The sequence below is a fragment of the Cebidichthys violaceus genome, unplaced genomic scaffold (assembly GCF_023349555.1).
Source record: "Cebidichthys violaceus isolate CVI_PGR_0920_01 unplaced genomic scaffold, fCebVio1.0.p SCAF_11, whole genome shotgun sequence".
Classification (NCBI taxonomy): domain Eukaryota; kingdom Metazoa; phylum Chordata; class Actinopteri; order Perciformes; family Stichaeidae; genus Cebidichthys; species Cebidichthys violaceus.
In genome coordinates this window covers 15422728-15440831 of record NW_027176274.1, presented here as the reverse complement: position 1 = coordinate 15440831, position 18104 = coordinate 15422728, and the positions used below count along the sequence as shown (strand labels likewise).

The window sequence follows — 18104 nt, the reverse complement described above, 5'->3', positions numbered from 1 at the left end:
CTTAAAAGGTAACTTTGGAAATTGTCAACCTATTTTTCTATGCTTTTATGTCATAGTGAGTAATGGGGACAACAGGTTTTGAAATTTTGTCCAGTATTGAAGGAGACATGTTGAGACATCAACATTTTATTTGGACCAATTTTAAAAACGCTGGTCCCAGTTAGTCACTCAGACACAAAGGTTGAAAAATAGCAAAGTTACCTTTTAACTTGAAATCGGTTGACACTATAAGTGTGTTAGTTAAATACCCTGTAGGTATCATTCAGGTAAAAAATTATACAACTGCCTACCAAAATATTACTGGGTGCTTAAATCATATTGTGGCGATAAATCCAATGCAGGTTCTATTCATACTGCTCAACCCCAACAGGCCAATATCAGCAGTGCTGCCTTTCTTCTATTTTAGCTGTGCAGAACCGGTCTTTCAGTTCGGGCAAATGTCAATAGACTTAGTGAATATCCCCCACTGAATGCCATGCTTCACGTAACCCCGCCGTCCTGCTTGCTCTATAGAAATATCAGATCAACAGTGGCACTGTAATCCACAGAGGTTTACTTACTTGGCCGTTCCTCCCTCAGGCTTGTTCCACCTGTAAAGATTTGAAGAAAGTAAGTGTCAACATTCTGATGAATTGTGGACTTGCTGGTATATTTTTAGGTTTTCTGAGACGTCAACTGCATCAAAAGAGTGAAACTCAGGACTCACACAAACAATAATAGTAGAACTAATAATACAAATAGTGGACAAAGAGCCATTTTCAGATTTTTAAGGTCATTTGGAACTCATCGGTAGCCAAAAACAAACCACTATTGGCATTTTAGGAAATCATTTTCATGTCTCTGTACTCACTTTCTGTCTTGTGGGTCAGTATCGCAGAACGTGACTGTGTTGGTAGGATAGTGGCGTCGAAAGAAAAGCCTATAAAAGCAGTAAACAATGGTGAAAAAATAGTTATTAAAGAAACATCAAAATACAATAAAGAAAACACAGAGAAAATGTGCATTATGTGGATTTGGAGATGATATGCTTTTCTGTATATACATATATACATATATAGATGGTTGTTTTGATGTATTAACAGAGCACCAAACAAACCTTTTGCATTTATGTTCTACAGCTTCTAAAATGTACACTGCTACCAATATATCTGTGATAAGCTTAGCCATGTCAGTGCATCGGTTAGGGGTTTAAAGTGTGGTTTAGTTCAAAGATGTATTCATCTTGGCACCCTACACAAAACCAAATTGTTTTATTTGGCCAGGATAACCCCATTCAGATTTTGAATCGCATTTACAAGAGGATGCTGACTAAGATGGCAGCTTAAAGTTTCACATGAGTAATGAGTACCACATTAAAAACACAAAAAACAGAGTAAAAAAGAAAATAGCAACAAGTTAAAAACAACATAAAAACATTCAATTCACTTAGAAGGGACAACAGACTTAGTACTTAAATCAAATTGAATCAAATCAGAGCTCAAATTATCCTTAATCCTGTTTTTAAAACCCTGCATGCTTATGAAATAATCCTGTTGTCAAATTGTCTCTGTAGCTCGTAACAGGATGATGGTCCAACAACCTTTAAAGTGGGTTGTTGATTGAAACACTGCAGTGAGTAATAAGACCCTGATCCTTTAAACCTGTGTTAACAGTTATGCAGTGCCTCATGTTGACACTTGCCCTTCAAAAACAAACTTATTATCTTACGTTCAGACATCCAACTTTTGTCTGCAGCAAAATCTCCTTACGTCAGGCCATGTTTATCTTGTGAGTCAAACATTAACAGCGTACGGCTGGTATCCAGACTTACTTCCTCTGGTTGTCGGTCAGCGTGATGCCTTGCGAAGACACCTTGAAGTGCACAATGGTGGCAGTAGCTGGAGAAGCAGCAGCCAGTGTCTCAGATATGGCCTTGGCAACAGCCTGAGGGCCTGTCAGGGACTCCATCTCCACTGAGTTGATGTAGAGCACGTTGCATGCTGGGAAGAGAGCAGACGTTCAAATCAGACAACAAAAGAAATGCCAAATGGAACAGTCATTCTGTACACAAACTGTTTGTCTTCCAAAATGCTATTAATGCCTGTTTTGATCTATCCATGCAAATATACTGATTTCCTCCTCTCATTAGAGAACATGCTGTCCGCAAAAAAGCTGGGGTCAAACTGCTTTAGAAACGAATCCATCCAATATCATTCCACATGAAACACTTTCCCTGTTACAGACAAGAAGCCGGACACTAATGTTAACAGACAAAATCTAAATACATCTCAAGGGATTAAACGGGGCCATCATTAATCTCAATCTCAATTTGTGCAGGTTAAACATACACGGACAGACATAAAGGATGCACATTCCAGATGGAAGTTTCCAAATAAAAGTGCACAGGGTTTACCATGGGAATCAGCAGGGGCCCTCTGCACTGGGATAACATGGGTGTCTTGTTGTCAGAACAAGTGAACAGGATGATTCAGGACACGTTAATTACATGGTCATTAATGCCCTAGAATCTCAAAGCTGAGAGTGTCACAGGATGGCTTTTACCAAAGAGAATGAATGAAAGTGAGTTCATGTTTTACCTGCTCCTTGTTTCAGCCTTTCAGCCAGTGGATTTGGTGCGGCTACTTCTGGCACTTCCTCGGTGAGATCTACATAAAACATGAGACAGAGGAAGTTACAATGTAGTTAGTTTGATATTTTCTGTTTTTATTTAGTAGCACCAAGGGTTTCTGTAATCAGTTCATCAGCATAGGCCTATTACTATGTTAATTATAGGTTCCAGTCTCACCTCTGATATCAGTATGCAATAAAGATACATTTATGGTAATCAGTTTTAAATCATACCTAGCAGCAAAAATATTCACAGATAGAAATGCCTGGTACAAAACTCACTTAAAATGTGGGGCAGGAGTTCTTTTTCCCAAAGTTAATTTGTGTAACTTGTGAAATACTCTTTCAGTTAAGATGAATAAAGTTATCATTTGAATATCAATTTCTCATCCAGTGTTACCTTGAATTCACGAAGGAAAATTTGTTTTTTGCCTCTACAGCGAATAAGAATCAAAAAACGGAGAACACTCTTGATGAGTTAAAATAAACGATGGGCAACAGCAAAACTGTTCAAAAAATTCAAAAATTCAAGGTAACACAGGGTGAGAAACTGATATACAAATTACTCGGGGTGAAGTAATCCTTAAAAATAGAGCCCTTAACTGTAGAAAGCCTGTTAACGTAAAGTGATCAAACTGTACTCAAACACAACAGAATCACTTCAAAATGCTTGGCTGCACAGACCTGTGGTAGGGATAAGTAGTTTGCAGGGTAGGGCCAGTGGTGTGATAGCATGTTGGTAGACCAAGGCAGACAGACAGCCTGTCAAACAGACACAAGACACGGTCAGAGACACGCATTGGAGCCACAAAACACTTGGACAAGAAAAATCAGCACACTTCTCCTTTAATAATTCCATCGTGACAAACAAAAACGGACACTTCTGGTTCTATTCCTGTCAAGAAGAACAGCACTTCCCATGATTCAATCTTTTTTTTTTTTTGGTGGGATGGATTTGATTAAATCTGGTTTAGATTTACAGTGACATTTACAGACAAACAAACTATTATTCATTTGAAAAAACACTCATCGCCATTCTGTCGGTATTAGTAGTTGTAAAACAAAACAATTACAGACAGCAACTTTTCACGGGGAAAAGAATGAGGAACTGACATATGGTCTGGAGACAGGAAGAAGAAACAAGGAGAGGCAATCCAAAAGTTTACAGAAGTCAGCTTGCCCCATTTTCTATTTGGCAGAGGAGACAAACACACGCACGCCATCCAGTCTTAGAGTGTAATCAGTGAGGAGAACATGACTTAGATCACTACAGTCAGTCAGTAATTACGTTAGGATTATATGTTATACAACTTGGAAAGGGGTGCAGATCTGTGACAGACGCACAGAAAGGAGCATGTGACTTTTCCTCCGAACTCCTCATGGCTTCCCCGAGCTGTCAGTGTACATGTGAGTGTGAGTGTGTGTGTGTGTGTGAGTGTGTGTGTGTGTGTGTGTGTGTGTGTGTGTGTGTGTGTGTTTCAGGCCGTACCAAAGTAAGGCTCGTTGGGACAACCCTTCAGCTTCACTCCTTTAGGGCTGCTCTCGATCAGGAAGTGCCTCACCAGCTCGTTGGTGACGTCGCCTGCGACAAAGGAGAGGGAGAGGGGTCACAGCTGATTACCATGGAGACATCGCCTCGCATCTTTGGCATTAGCTTGAAGTCTGTCTCCACCCTGACCAAAGAACACAGTAGCTCTCTACTGAAAGAGGAGCTGCACAAAGTTAGCGGAGTAAATACTTGTTGCGTTACGAACATAAACATGCATCCTGGCCCCATACCTTTCTTGTTCTGATGCGCTGAGGGTGGAGGAGAGGCCACCTTCATAGCCAAGCCGTAAGCCCCCCTGAACGAGTGACTGTCCCGGATAACAAAGGCTCCAGGCTCCCTCTCTCTCAGCAGGCCAATAGCTGCAACACAGTGGGCATTCAGTTATGTCACAAAATTAATTGTGAGGGTAGTGATGAATCTCAACAGGTATCAGATGGATTGCCATGGGATTTTGTATAGATATTAAAGGTCCATGGACAATTAATCCTGATGACAGGTGACCCCCTGACCTTTCCTCTAGTGGGACCATGGGATTGACATCTGGTTTGTAGGAAGGGGCAACCTTCATGTCTGAAAAGTAAAGTCAATGCGGAAGTGCCTTATATTCTTGTCTATTCTCCAGCAGGGAACGACTCCTCTGATTGCAAAAAGAAGTCTGATTGTATTGAAGTCTATGAGAAAATGACACTACTGCTCACTTTATGGTCTCAATCAAGTCTATTTCAATTGAACATGATGTTTATTTAGTTTATTATGGTCCCATTTAGAGTACAAGAGACATGAAGCAGGTTATGCTTTATGGTGTGGCTACCTTGTAATTGACGGGTCAGTACCACGCTGTGCCTTACAGTCTGGATGGCCGCTATTTAATGTTAGTTTATCAGAGTTGGCTTCGAGCTAAATAACATCTGCAGTCGCTTGACAGGTCACAGTTAAAATGTAAAATAACATACGGCATTAATAAATACAAAACAGGATAAGAAACAGGCAAAGCACTACAGTACTTATGAAACATCAATGTTTTGTAGGGACACTGGTAATGAAAAGCCTTTTATACTGCATTGGCTAAATTTGTGTAACAGACTAAAGAGGTCAGAGAAAGTCAGCTCATTAAAGGATTTAAGTGAACTAAAGAAAAAGGTAGCAGAAGGTTAATAGAACGACCAAGAGCAAAGGCGCAAGTCAAGTCCTGACCCTTTGTTTAAAAAAAAACAATGCTCGTCAGTCCATATTTCATTCCAACTCCAACTTTTAACAAGCGGCTTCGCTTTAGACACGCTATTGTTGAAGGAGAGGAGCTTTAGATGAATTACTTCACTATTTAGTTCAAGGCCTCAGCCTGTCCACATGTGATAGTTTAAGGAAGGAAGATGGATGAGATGAGTAACACATGCAGATGTTCCCTAATTCTCTACATGTGGTGTGGCTTTTCCTCTGGAAGTGCATGGCACTAAGTATAAACTGTGTGTGTGTGTGTGTGTGTGTGTGTGTGTGTGTTTGTGTGATGTCATTGCAGTTGAGCATGTGCTTGTATTTAACATGATATAATCCAATACTGGCCATAAGCAAATGCAGATGGGGCAGTCAATAGCCACTGACCTCACAACCAAACACACACGTACAGAGATGTGTATATATCGATGCATGTGTGTGTTTTGTATAGCCATGAATATTCCTTATTGCGTATACGTGGACATGCATTTATGAAAAGTGATTATACTAATGCTTGTTTGCGTGAAAGTTAACGCCATGACTTCATATTTAACAACAGCATTAAAGTTCAATCATCAAACACATTTTAAATGCTTCAAAAGAATACGCCACAAGAAGCAATGGTGATCTAGTTCCACATTGAAATCAAAGACATCCATTCAAACTTTGTAAACCCCAGCAGGCACCACGAAATAAAAATCAAAGGGTAAGAAAACTTTCAATAATTGTTCAAAGGTCATTTAAGGGAAAATCTTACCTTGCTCCCTGGAAATGTCTGGCTTGTACCAGAACTTGGATGTGTCTTGGACAAACTTGACATTCAGCCTGCTCTCAGGACTTCCATCTGTAACAAAAAACAAAACAATGTCAAAAAAAGTAAGTGACAGAGAAGGAGCAAACAGAGAGGGACTCCAGTCTTCATGTCACTCCAGATAATGTATGTCCTTACCGGACATGTTGAACCTTGAGAAGTCAGAGAGGGTGTGGAAGTAGCTGGGGTTGCTCCCTCCACTCACTGGGGACATTATCTTCCCGTTCAGCGTGCCATAGGACAGCGCTCCGTTTGGTCTGTCGCCGCTCGACATGCGCCTCTTCTCTGGAAGCTGGGGCTGGAAACCAGGGGCCGGGCTGCCCTGCCGGAACCCTATACCCATCCCCATCATCCCCCCGTCTTGGTAGCCTGCAGGTGAGATGGGGAAGGAGGGAGTGGGTGGTCCCTGGTAGCCCGACGAGCTGCTCTGTCGTGACAGGTTCCCATGTCTCTCATCTGGCGTGGTGTAACCGCTGTGCATGGGGTGACGGTCCAGACTGGGGCTTCTCTGGGATACCTGCGATACAGACGGGTGACGGCCCAAAACTGGACTTCCTTGGGGGTGTGTGATCGATGGCTGTCGGCTGAGCACGGGGCTGCTCTGCATGGGCTGGCCCAAGGACGGCTGTCTGCTGAGGACCGGGCTCCGCTGAGACCCATGTCCCAAAGAGGCCTGTCTGCTAAGGACTGGGCTGCTCTGAGCTCCCTGAGACGGACGACGACCAAGAACGGGACTGCCACTGAGACCTACCATACCCACATCGAATCCGTTAGCCGGTGATGTTTGCTGGCCCATGATAGACCCCTCCTGAAGAGCACACGAGCGCTGCTGGAGGAGGGGGTTGTAGGTGGAGCCAAGGATGTTGGTCCGGTGCTGCGCACGGGGACTTCCGTGGCTCAGCGTTGTCTGGGAGGGTTCCGGGGTGGGCTGGCTGGGGTCTGAGGCCGCATAGCTCCCCAGCAGGGTGCTGGGGCCAAGGTAGGATAGCGTAGGGGTCGTGGTGCCAAAGTAGGAAGAGGTCGGAGAGCTGGAATCCAGGTAGGAAGAGGTGGGGGTATTCAGGGCTTGATATGAGGGGGTGGGAGTTGGGTAGGCACTCTCTGTGGCCTGGGAGCGGAAGCCCGAATCAGTAGTGGGTTGGGACGGAGTGCTAACGCTGCTGGGGTGATCACTGGAAGAAAATTGAAAATGTTTATTAACCAGCTCAAGTTCTACACACATCAAACTGTTTATTTGGACGCATGACTTTGGTGACTAAAAAGCATTAAAGGGTTACCTATTTAATTAGAAAATCTAAATATTTAAGTAGAAAGAATGAATAGCATTTAAAAATATGAGAAATTGGCAAGGTTTATCCTTACAAAGCAGAAGCCACCTATGGCTCTAAATGACACTATGACAGATGTACAAGTCACATCTATATCATATCATATCTATTTCACTAATTCACTAATATCTGGTTTAAGATCCGGCCTTGGACCAAAGAATAAAAGAGCATTATGTATTGGGCTCACCCCTGTGAGCTCTGGATGGGGCTGCTGCTGGACAAAGGTGGGTTCAGCGTGTGGGAGGTGGGACTCGGACTTCTCTGCTGGGCTGTAGTCTCTCCCAGTGGGCTGAGGCTCCGAGGTGATGTCGACTGCTCTCCGCCTGCCACTGCCGACCTCGCCACAGACTCGACATAGCTTCTTGGTGCTGCATGAGAGAGAGAAAAAAGTTTTTTTTGTGAGCGACACATTTACTTTACTTCTGCTGTCTGTATTTGATATTCTCTTTAGCTTTGTGGCATTGTAGTTGTGTGATGGTGATAGTATGCCAATACAACATGTCTCATGAAAACTGCTGCCATGAGAGTGGTTGTGATTCTTTTCCAGACAAGAAATGAAAACGGAAATGGTTTTGCCACGCAAGATGTAGATGGACTACAGCTGAGCAATAGGTAGAGAAAACAATGGGGTGGAGGAGATTAAAACGTTGATGATCTGTGGCATTGTAGCAGCACTCTTACCTTCCTCACCCTCACTGCTCTCATCTTCTGTGGAGCATCGTTGGAGATAATCCAGAGAAACAGAATGATGTAAAGGAACAGAGGCACAGCAAAGGAGGTGGGAAGAATATTTTTTGTCTGTGCCATACTCATTTAATTTGGTGTGTGTGTGGCTATGCAACTCGTTTTCTTTCCCAACTCGTCAAACACTGACGCTTGGTCAGACCACTTTGCAAATTACATTTTTGTGTTTGTCAGCTGTCAATAAAATTAATAACTTTGACTTTTTTTCTTGTTTTTTTTTTACAAAAATGGCAGCATTAGAAAACAAAAACTACTTTTATTTAATTAGCTTGCGATTATAATAAAGTGAGAGTTACAACCAACCTGAGCCTGTTTGGTTGAGGAGGATTTCTGCTGGGTTGTGAGGCTTCAAACCCAGCGCTGACAGTGGAGTCTTGGCAAGACCAGGAGGGGACCGACCTGATGAGAATGGGACACTTATCAGCACACAGCATCATGCATCACTAACATCTTGACAGCTGCTTCCTGTTTATTTTATCCCTTTTTCACTAAATAGGAAAATGATGCAAAAGTGTATACATTTTTTTTTTCTTAATTGTCAATTTCCATAAGGCCTGCAGTATTTTTTTTTTAATAACAGTCTTTTTTTGTGTTTTAGTCTTGATACTAACACACAGGTAAACAGCTGTCAAGACAATACAGCATCAACACATCTCAACACACAGGGGCAACATGTCCAGAGGGGTGTGCTCATGCTCTGATGGAGGGAAAAACATGCATTTGACTAATAACAATGTGACACCACCTCACTCTACCAACAGCAGAGTAAGGTTTGTGGCAAACACAAAGCAGAGCTGGGTCAAATTGAATAAAGAGTGTTTGGTTCCCCAATAATCTGTCATTTTACAGGAGAACGGCATTAGTAATCCTCAGTTGCAATTTTTTTTTTACATTTGTAGATTCAAGTTTGTTTTAGTTCTACATTAGCAATCGGTGCATTGTTCCGTCAGCCCATTATTCTGAAACCCCAGATTTTTTTTACATCTTATTACTCGTTGCCTTTGTGGTTGGGTTGGTTAGGTTTAGGCGTGAGAAGTAGGACTAGTTATATGTAGGATAAGAATATCAGGGTAAGCCAACCAGAGGCGGTTCATACCTCCGTAGGAAAAAAGAATATTGCGACCGGGAGGGTCGCTCTGGATAACAATTTGGCATGTGCTTCTGTTTACTACACACAGAGATTGTACTTTCAAAACAATGGGCCTTAGGAACAATGAGAGTTTGTTTTGGGATTAACGGGCTGTCGGACAAATGGACTTCCTGTCAGATGGGACATTTTTCGGAATAATGGGCCATCGGAACAATGTCATGGCACCAGGCTAACATCCCTATATTCCTTTGAATCAAAAGGTGCCACAAATGTTGCCACTCATTACTGTCCATGAAAGAATAGGCACTTTGATACAGTCTCTGCTCCATTAACACTGGAGGGAAAGATCAGGAGTAGTGTATAGCCTCTGTCATATTTAGACCTATACTACTAGAATCATCCCAACTGTAAATGTGTTTGATTCAAGAATCTGTTCTGCACCTCTAGCCTTCCTTTAACAATGCCAACTACTCCTTTATTCCCCTCCAGCATAAACACAAATGATTATGTGGGGGGAGGAACAAAAAACAACCTCTTGTGGTAACACATAATGCTAGCACAATTACCAAAGGACAAGACATAAATGGCTGGGTAATTAAGACTGCTGGGGGAGGGCAGACAGGGTGCTTATTGTGGTGAAACAAGGCAGCAACAGGAACCCAAACACAGATGACAACAGCAACACAGAGAGCAGCAGCAGCTGAGAGAGTGGAAGCTTTACGTGTTTGGGTCTATGGATGAGTGTTTGTGTATTGTGTTCGTGTGCTGACAGTGAAGCTAATTTTTGACTTGCATGAAAGTGGAGGTTATTCCCTGTTTTTTTTTTGTACCACAAGTATCTGTTTTAGCAGCAACAGACTTGCAGGTAGTCTACTGTTGAATATATGTCTGATGTGTGTCCTACATTGTGTCCATTGTGTTGCCAGTGCTGCTCTCATGTGGCTCCCATGCCAAAGCAGTGCAGAACTGTGATAAGTGATGGGTAAAGCTCACTTGGGGAGAGGGAGGGGATGGGGATGGGGGGTCCATTTGGCTGACATTGTGGGACAGTGGTACTCCGGTAGAAAGACGTGCATCCTCCACTTACCAAAGAATCCAAATCAATTCTTTGTACTTGCCACCTAGATGCCCCACATTTAATCGTGGGTGGTGTGTGTTTGGGGCAGGCAAATTCAAAACTTGGGAAAGTGATTTGAGGACTACTACTACAACACTATTCAAGACAACTGTGTAATGGAAATAAATGGGAAATAAATCTAGTGTCACGTCAACTAATCAAGTAGCTAACCATGCACCTTTAACAAGTTTTGCAAATAACTGCAAAACAAATCTTTGTTCAATTATTAATTTTGTGCTCAGCTGAGAAAAAAGCAAATTTAGTTTTGAGGTTTATTAAAATCACAAACAATGAAGGAAACCTTCTGTTTTTATCACAAACGCATATCTAATGCAACAATTTGATCTCGATGTGTCCCAGTTCCCACGTAGATGGGAAGGAGGGGCGTTGCGCTACAGAGCGGGTGTTCAAAACATAACTTTTATGACTAAATTTTATGGGTGTGCCATGGGGGAGAAAGGGAAGTGGATGAGATCATTGGTAGAGTTGGCCAAAGACACGTTACCTAACACGTGACTCTTCTTTTAGTGTGGAGTACATGTGAGACTGCGAGAGGCAGTTGGGAGAGGGCAGTAGGGGGAGATGGTTTTGTCCGTTGGTTTGTCCATCTGTATCTTTTCTATTTTCCAGACTTTGAGTAAACATGTTTTTCTTGTAAGATCAACTTATTCTCTGTGAAACATTTATACTGAACAAAAGACGCTATTTAAATCGGTTACACCAAACTGACTTGGCTTTTTTTTGTCTCTCTTGCCCCTTTTTTTCTCATTCTTCATCTCCTGAATGATGACTGCAGACATTCTTGCAAGAAAAGATAAATTCAGTCTTCACGAGATGCGGCCACTCAGGCATTTTGATGAGCCAGAGCACTGCAGCGTCCCACTCGTACATTGGAAATGCAGCCCATTTACAATCTGAATGAATATGGTAATAGTGGGGATTTTTTCCACACTTCTTGGAATATGTGGTACCAAATGAAGCACATAAAGAGAGAATGCAAGTCAAGATTAAGTACCTTGAGCAACTGCCAAGAGTCTCAAAACATGAGGGAACCTTTTACACCTCAAGACTTTTCCTACAACAGTTTTCAGTATCACAAGTTGTACTCAAACTTCTGTTCTTACACTTATAAAAAGAGAGACATCCATAAATTGATGAATGCTAAGTAACCTCATTACTAAAATATGTAATTTAAAAATGAATGTAAGTATATAAATCTAAAGAATAATCTCTTGTCAAATACAACCTTCAGTTAGGATTTAATTTAAATCATGTTTTCATGTACTGTAACTAAGCCCGAGCTCCACAGTGCCCTCTGTCAGCCGGAGGGGGGACTTACACAGGTTGAAGTAAGGGGTTTGCGGCGAGATGGGGAAGGCAGGGGTTTGGGGAAACACCTCACCACCAACTATGGGTGTAGGACTGATGGGGCCACCCTCCATCTCCTCGAAGGCCTCGCGGTAGCTGTGCATGTGTCTCTGAGGAGCGGGACAAAAACACATGTCAACACGTAAAGAAAAAAGGCGGGAAAACAACGTTTGTTGTCCCACAATGTATGTTCAAAATGTACACTCTCTACCTCCTTAGGTCGTCCGCCAGGGTTCATCGCTATGGCGTTGACAAACTCCGGAGAAACACAGCGGACGGGGGACCGAAGTGGGACATCTGCGGAGGGGTCGTCGTCAGGACCGTTCTGGTACTGGCCTTCGCTGGTGATGTGATGGCGGGGAAGGGTTGCAGGCTCGTCCAAGGACACTGCACGGGCCTGGACACCTGGCAGGACACGCAAGTTGAGTTTTAAAATTTAGCAAGGGCTGGTCACTACTGCTCTATCACTTCATTCCTCCAGCAATGCCATCATCGTCATTACAGGTTTTCAGCCATTGTGAAAGCTCAACGCACAGGCCATCGTGTGCATTTTGGTTGTGGTTCTCAAAACTGTTGAATTTAACATGCACACACACAAGGTTAATGGAGGGTTAGCTGCTGATCAAACTGAAGCCCATTGGATTTATTTCATTCATTAATAAACCCACTCAATGATATCTCCAACAAAACAAAAAAAGTATTTAAAATGTATCGAAAACCTTGACCTTGGAAATATGTTACATAAAAAAGATGGCCATCCCTTCTAGTATCAGCTGGAACTATAATAAGTGAACTATTTTTTGGAATACCAAGAATGAAAATGTTCTTTCATACAAATAATCAAGACTTTCTGATACACTGGTGCAAGCTTTATGTTTGTTATCTAACACGTCAATGCGGCCAGATCTGGCTGAACCTCAAAGCAACCAGTAAGCTCATTTCAGTTAATCTGGTTTGAACTAAGAGAGAGAACGAAAGCTACCAGCATAAAACAAACAGGATTTAAGTTAAGAGTTTTATGCTAATATGCAATGCCATTGACTGGCGGGTGGAGGTAGCAAAGCATGAAGTGCTTGCCAAAGCTGCACGGCCAATGTGAAAGAATATCACTGGCTGCCCTGTGCTTTGGAACAAGATGAAGGTTAATGGGAGAGAAAAAAGGGGAGAACAATAGGTTTAAGAAACAAGTGGGAAAATTGTGTGAATAAATCCTGTGGTGTTGTTTGTGCTGAGGCAGTTTACCCTCTGTTTTTTTCTAAGGGTTACTTTCTCCATGTTTCAAATTCACTGAAACAGTTGGATGAATAATGTGTTGGATGGACCTTGAGTTAATTTATTGTTTCTTTCTTAGAGCTCCTCTTTCACACCTACATGAGAACATGCCTTTGCCAAGATGGAATGATCTCATCGGGAAACTGAAAACAAACACAAGCTGACAGTGACCTTAAAAATGTGACTGAGGGCTTTTATCAGTTTGATGCTGATAGACTTCCAAACACGTAGAAACAAAAGATACACCCTACGAGCCCGTTATGTATGTGAAAATAGTAATATCCTCTTTACTCAGCTTCATTTTGAGGGAAGTGAGGGTGCGAAGACCTGGCCAAATATCTGTGGGGAAAATTTATAGATAGCAGCTGTGGAAATTTGAATAGTTAAATAGTTAGGAATGAAGGTAGCTGCCATCGCCACCTCAGTAATAAATCTGAGGCTTTAAAAAATATTTTCTCTAAATTTCCTTACCTCCAAGTTACCTTCTGTTTATAAATCAATGTACTTATTTTATACATGTATTATTTTTAAATAAAAGAGAGAAGTCAAAAAAGTGCCAATCATGCTATCTGTCAGGATGCTTGGTGTTGGCGAGGGGTTGGTTAAAAAAATCTTTGAACCGACAGCTTTGCAAAGCATGTAGGCAGTCAACACCCCCAAACAGGAACACACCCACCATCGCACCGAGCCCAGAAACTGAGAACCAGATGTACCCACGATGCACTGCTCAGCAGCAGAGTACTGTCAAACACTGCGTTGTTGCCCTAGCGACTGCTAATGGCTTCCAGCTGGGAAGGCTGGAGATTCTCGAGGGCTGACTTTTCTCAGCTACTTAAAATCCAGTCATCATGTGGATAAGCATGGGGTTGTTTCCAAATACATCAACTTGATAGGTGATCCAGAGTCTCCATATGTGCACACCTGCAACTGGGCGAGGTCATCTAAGGTAAGAGTGAAGGGGTTGCATTCCTGGCAAGGTAAGTTCAGATCAATGAGAGAACTGTATTTTCTAGTTTCTTTATAGCCTCTTGTTTAAAAAAAACCTCTACATTTGTGTAATAGTGCTTGTAGAACAGAAACGTCATAATGGCGTTCATTCCAACTCTACAATCCAAGATCTACTCTGTTACATGTGACTTTGATGTCGTGTTGCATCACTAAAAAGGGCCCTAGAACCAAACAATCCTGTCTGCATTGTGGTCGCTTTCTCCCAGTGGACACATAGGGCTTTAGCGATGTTTCCAACAAGGACTGTGGGGTCGCTCCTGGATTTGGTGTCCTTTGTCTGGCTTTGTAAATCTTCAAAATAGTGTGAGTGAAAAAAAGCAGCCTTGAATGAAGCCAGTGTGTCCCAGCCTCGGTATTGTTCCCTGAGTTTGGCAAAATGGATCTTGTGACATGCACTCTCCTGGCAAGAGACAGAGCCTCCTTTGTGCCTCTCTTGTCTAGTTCTTGTGAAACTTTAACATTATCCAATTTGGATGGGGGGGGGGGGGTTACGCCGTAGTTGAGGTAATTCCCTGACCTTGAGGTAGTGGTTACCTTTGAGTGGTTAGTTTGATGATGATGATCCTCTACAAACCCAACAATGACAAATGTGTTGCGTATGAAAGGGAGAAAGAGGAAGTGAAACAAAAAGAAAACTGAGTAGCAGCAGATTGGTCAGTCAATCATTAAAGAAGAAATGAGAAAGGATTAAATGCAAATCAAAGCCCACCGCACTCAAAGGCAAAGCAGATACAGACTTGAACTTGGACTACATGAAGGAACACTTGAAAAAAGGACCTCTCCTTTCTTTTTAAGTGTTCCTTCAGACAGGATGGAAGAACCAACCCGAGAGGGAGTGAGAAGGGCGGTGGTCAGACTGAGAAGAGGTCATGCTGGGGATGACACTTTGGACACGAGCCGAGTATTCTGGGTAAACAGATGGATGATGACAGAAAGGAGAATGTTGATGACAAAATTGAAAGGAAAAAGAAAACAAGCGAGACCCGCCTATAAGAAGAACAAGAAGGTAACTGAAAGATATTTTCCATGTAAATATAGATATATAGCTGATTCCCGTTATCAGTTTGGAAATCAACCTACGACTCCGACATAAACATGTGAAACAGTTTTGTCTTTACGGTCTCTAAACAAATCATGAAAAAAATTAGGATTTCAAGTAGACAGCAATCAGACTAGGGTCTAATGTATCTCCCACAAACAATAACTACATTTCTAAATAATAACGGTGTTAAACTGCAATTTAGTATTGCGTAATGTGGACAATTGCACTTCATTTAAATGTCAGTAAAGTGAACTGAGCCGTTCAGTTGATTCTAGAAAACCTCTTTCTGGCAATAGTTATCTCAGGGCTCAGCTATCACACTGCTATATGTTGACTTGCTTGCTGCTCTGCAGGATGTCTGGTGTGCTTATCTAGGGACAGTCAACCTGCTGGACGGGAGAGGACACTTCCTGTTTGAGCCTGAATGACGGGACTGATGAGGTGACATTCAGGAAATGAGATAAGGACAGAGCGATGTTTTCCGAGAGACATGTGTGCACAGGGCAGCGATGGTGGCATCAATATTGCTCTTCAGTACATGTTCTGTCTTACTACCAAAACAAAGCTTACACACAACTGGTACATTGAATAATGCTTAGTGTCTACTTGTCCAGTGCCCGTTTGGCCGATTGCTTGGCCTGTGGTATTGCTGCTTGCAGCTTTCTCGAGAACCGCTCATCCAAACAACTTCACACTTCAATACAACTTTGATTGTATGAACAGTTGTCGAGAAACTCTAAGGACAGGCATACATACAGACAGAGACTCCTTCTATTTTAGTTAGACAGTTTGATGTATGTGTAATAGGAATTTGGAATATAGCAATGATCATTAAACAACAGGGTGATATTTTTGTCTCTACTGGGAAATGGATTGGTTGTGGAAATAATGAACCAAACGTAGTGTTTGGGTGCTTTGTGAGAGAAGTAATAGTGGAAGGCTACAACCAATAGTCATTTTGTAGAGTGAGCCCAACAGACAACAGGTGGGCTGTAAAATAAAAAGTGTTTTAAACTCTTTAAAACAGAAGAGCCACACAGGCCCTAGGACATGATTGTATGGAAAATGTGAATTAAACAGCTTCATGACATAACTATGACATGGCATACTGTATTTATGTGTCATCATGCTATGTAAAACTAAATAAAGCTATATTTAGGTTGTCATGTAGTCACATCTTTGACCTCAGCAGCAGGCCATTTAGTGTTCCTAATGCAAACTTTACGAATTAAATCAAAACATTTTTAACTTGTTTTTGCAGCAGGTTGCACCTAGTATTGTGTGAGGCAAACAGTTTATCAATCCTTTAGAAATCTGTAAAATCATTTTTATACATATGAAGAAGCAATCTGCTGTTGGATAACAGGTAATTCTCTCTGGGTGCTGAGGTCATACATGGAGCTATGGTATTCAGATGACATAACTTAATGTTAGATCTTACCCGCCACTCTTTGGGCAACCAGACCTTCAACGTTGAAGACTTCATCTTGCTCACTTTCTCTTGGCTGGGGTGATGCTGAGGCAGTGCTAGGGCTTCTCTGGGGTTCAGAGACCTCTCCAGACTGGGACAATGTGCTTGGTGGGTAGCTGTTGATGGGCTTGAGTTGGAAGTGACCAACTACAGCGGGGGAGGCATGTTGGGAAGGACTGATTCCAGCTCTCTCAGATGTGTAACACGGAGATCCCTGGACAGTTACAGGCTCTGGTGTACTAGGCTTCCCAGGTGAGACTTGAGCCTGTGACGAGTGGCTGGCCAGGCTGGGGCCAGAAAAGTGGGTGTGAATGGTGGCATCGGCCTGGGAGAAGGACGGCTGGGTGGTCACTACAAAATTGTTTTCCCGCAGTGGAGCACTTTGGGACTTTGGCACCAGCGGACGGCCTGGTTCCAGGTCCAACATGAGGAGATTAAGAGTTTCAATAGATTTCTCAATTTCTTGTTGGGAGGCGCTGTGGCGATGAGGGAATTGTGGGAGGCTGTGGTGGCTGGGCATCACTGCTAGAGACGGAGGTGAACTAAAAGTGAGGCCCTCAGTTACTGGCTCCTCTGGTACACCAAACTGTTGCCAAACGTTGAGACCACGCTGGACGGCATCCCTGCTACTGGTGGTGCGGGTGGGAGCTTGTGGCAAAGAGTTCGGCTGTGCAGCAAATGACTGAGAGTTGTACAAATTGCCATTCTGTGTAGCCATGTAATTACCGGAAAATGGGGCCGAATCACTTTGGGTCAAAGCGACAGGTTTGTTGGATATGGCAACTTGTGTCCGGACGGTTTCCAGAGGCTTTTCTGGGACACTGCGCTCCAGATACGGTACATGGTCCTGACCGTTGACAAGTGACTCAGGCTGGTAGTAAAGATCAGCTGGTGTAGCTCGACCATCTGTGGAGGAGAATGTCCCTAGACTGTCCACACTGTTGCCCTCTCGACTGATCGGCAGCTCATCATCTAAAATGTCTGTCTCACGGTCAATGCTACTGTTGCCGTTGACATGGACCTGGACAGGAACCAGGTGAAGCATGCCTCCAACAGCAGAGGTTGGGGTGGACAAGTAGCCCTGTCGATGCATGGGCCCCTCCAAGCCACTCAGCAGCTGCTCCAGCTCCTGTTTCTCTTGGGGACTGATTGGTTGTTGTGCAGGAGGGGCGTGTTGATGGGCTGAGGGTAGCTCCTCACCAACAGGAACGTGTGTCTGGCTCACTGTGGAAGCCTGAGGAGCGGCTGTCGCTTCATCAGTTCGGTCAGTTTTGATGGAAGCAGTAGAGTTCCCTGAGTCGCTGCTCACTGACAAGGCATGGTCAACCGCAGGTAGGGCATGTTCAGCAGCAGTGGGCGGGAGGCCGTTCGCTGTGACTGATCCTTCAACAGACTCCTTTTTACGAACTTTGGCGTAGAGGCTGCCGTCCAGGGGTCCTTCGGTATGGATGACTTCTAAAACAAACAAGAATGACAGAGGCTCAT

The 18104-nt window shown here is 43.1% G+C and overlaps 1 protein-coding gene across 9 annotated transcripts in view; it reads right to left on the bottom strand.

Annotated features, from left to right (window-relative positions):
- tns1b (tensin 1b) overlaps positions 1–18104 on the bottom strand; it is a 159825-nt gene that overhangs the window by 3905 nt on the left and 137816 nt on the right. For 5 of the 9 annotated variants that reach the window (XM_068705120.1, XM_068705119.1, XM_068705124.1 and 2 more), the window contains 16 exons: positions 16590–18074; positions 14932–15012; positions 12038–12231; positions 11798–11936; positions 8555–8650; positions 7695–7875; positions 6318–7351; positions 6126–6212; positions 4387–4515; positions 4097–4189; positions 3292–3369; positions 2577–2645; positions 2393–2437; positions 1811–1979; positions 851–919; positions 561–590 (listed from right to left, as the gene is read on the bottom strand). In XM_068705120.1, the coding sequence (XP_068561221.1) occupies positions 561–590; positions 851–919; positions 1811–1979; positions 2393–2437; positions 2577–2645; positions 3292–3369; positions 4097–4189; positions 4387–4515; positions 6126–6212; positions 6318–7351; positions 7695–7875; positions 8555–8650; positions 11798–11936; positions 12038–12231; positions 14932–15012; positions 16590–18074 (3979 nt within the window). The remainder of the gene's footprint in view (positions 1–560; positions 591–850; positions 920–1810; positions 1980–2392; positions 2438–2576; positions 2646–3291; positions 3370–4096; positions 4190–4386; positions 4516–6125; positions 6213–6317; positions 7352–7694; positions 7876–8554; positions 8651–11797; positions 11937–12037; positions 12232–14931; positions 15013–16589; positions 18075–18104) is intronic. The other 4 variants (XM_068705127.1, XM_068705121.1, XM_068705122.1 and 1 more) reach the window with 3 other exon arrangements.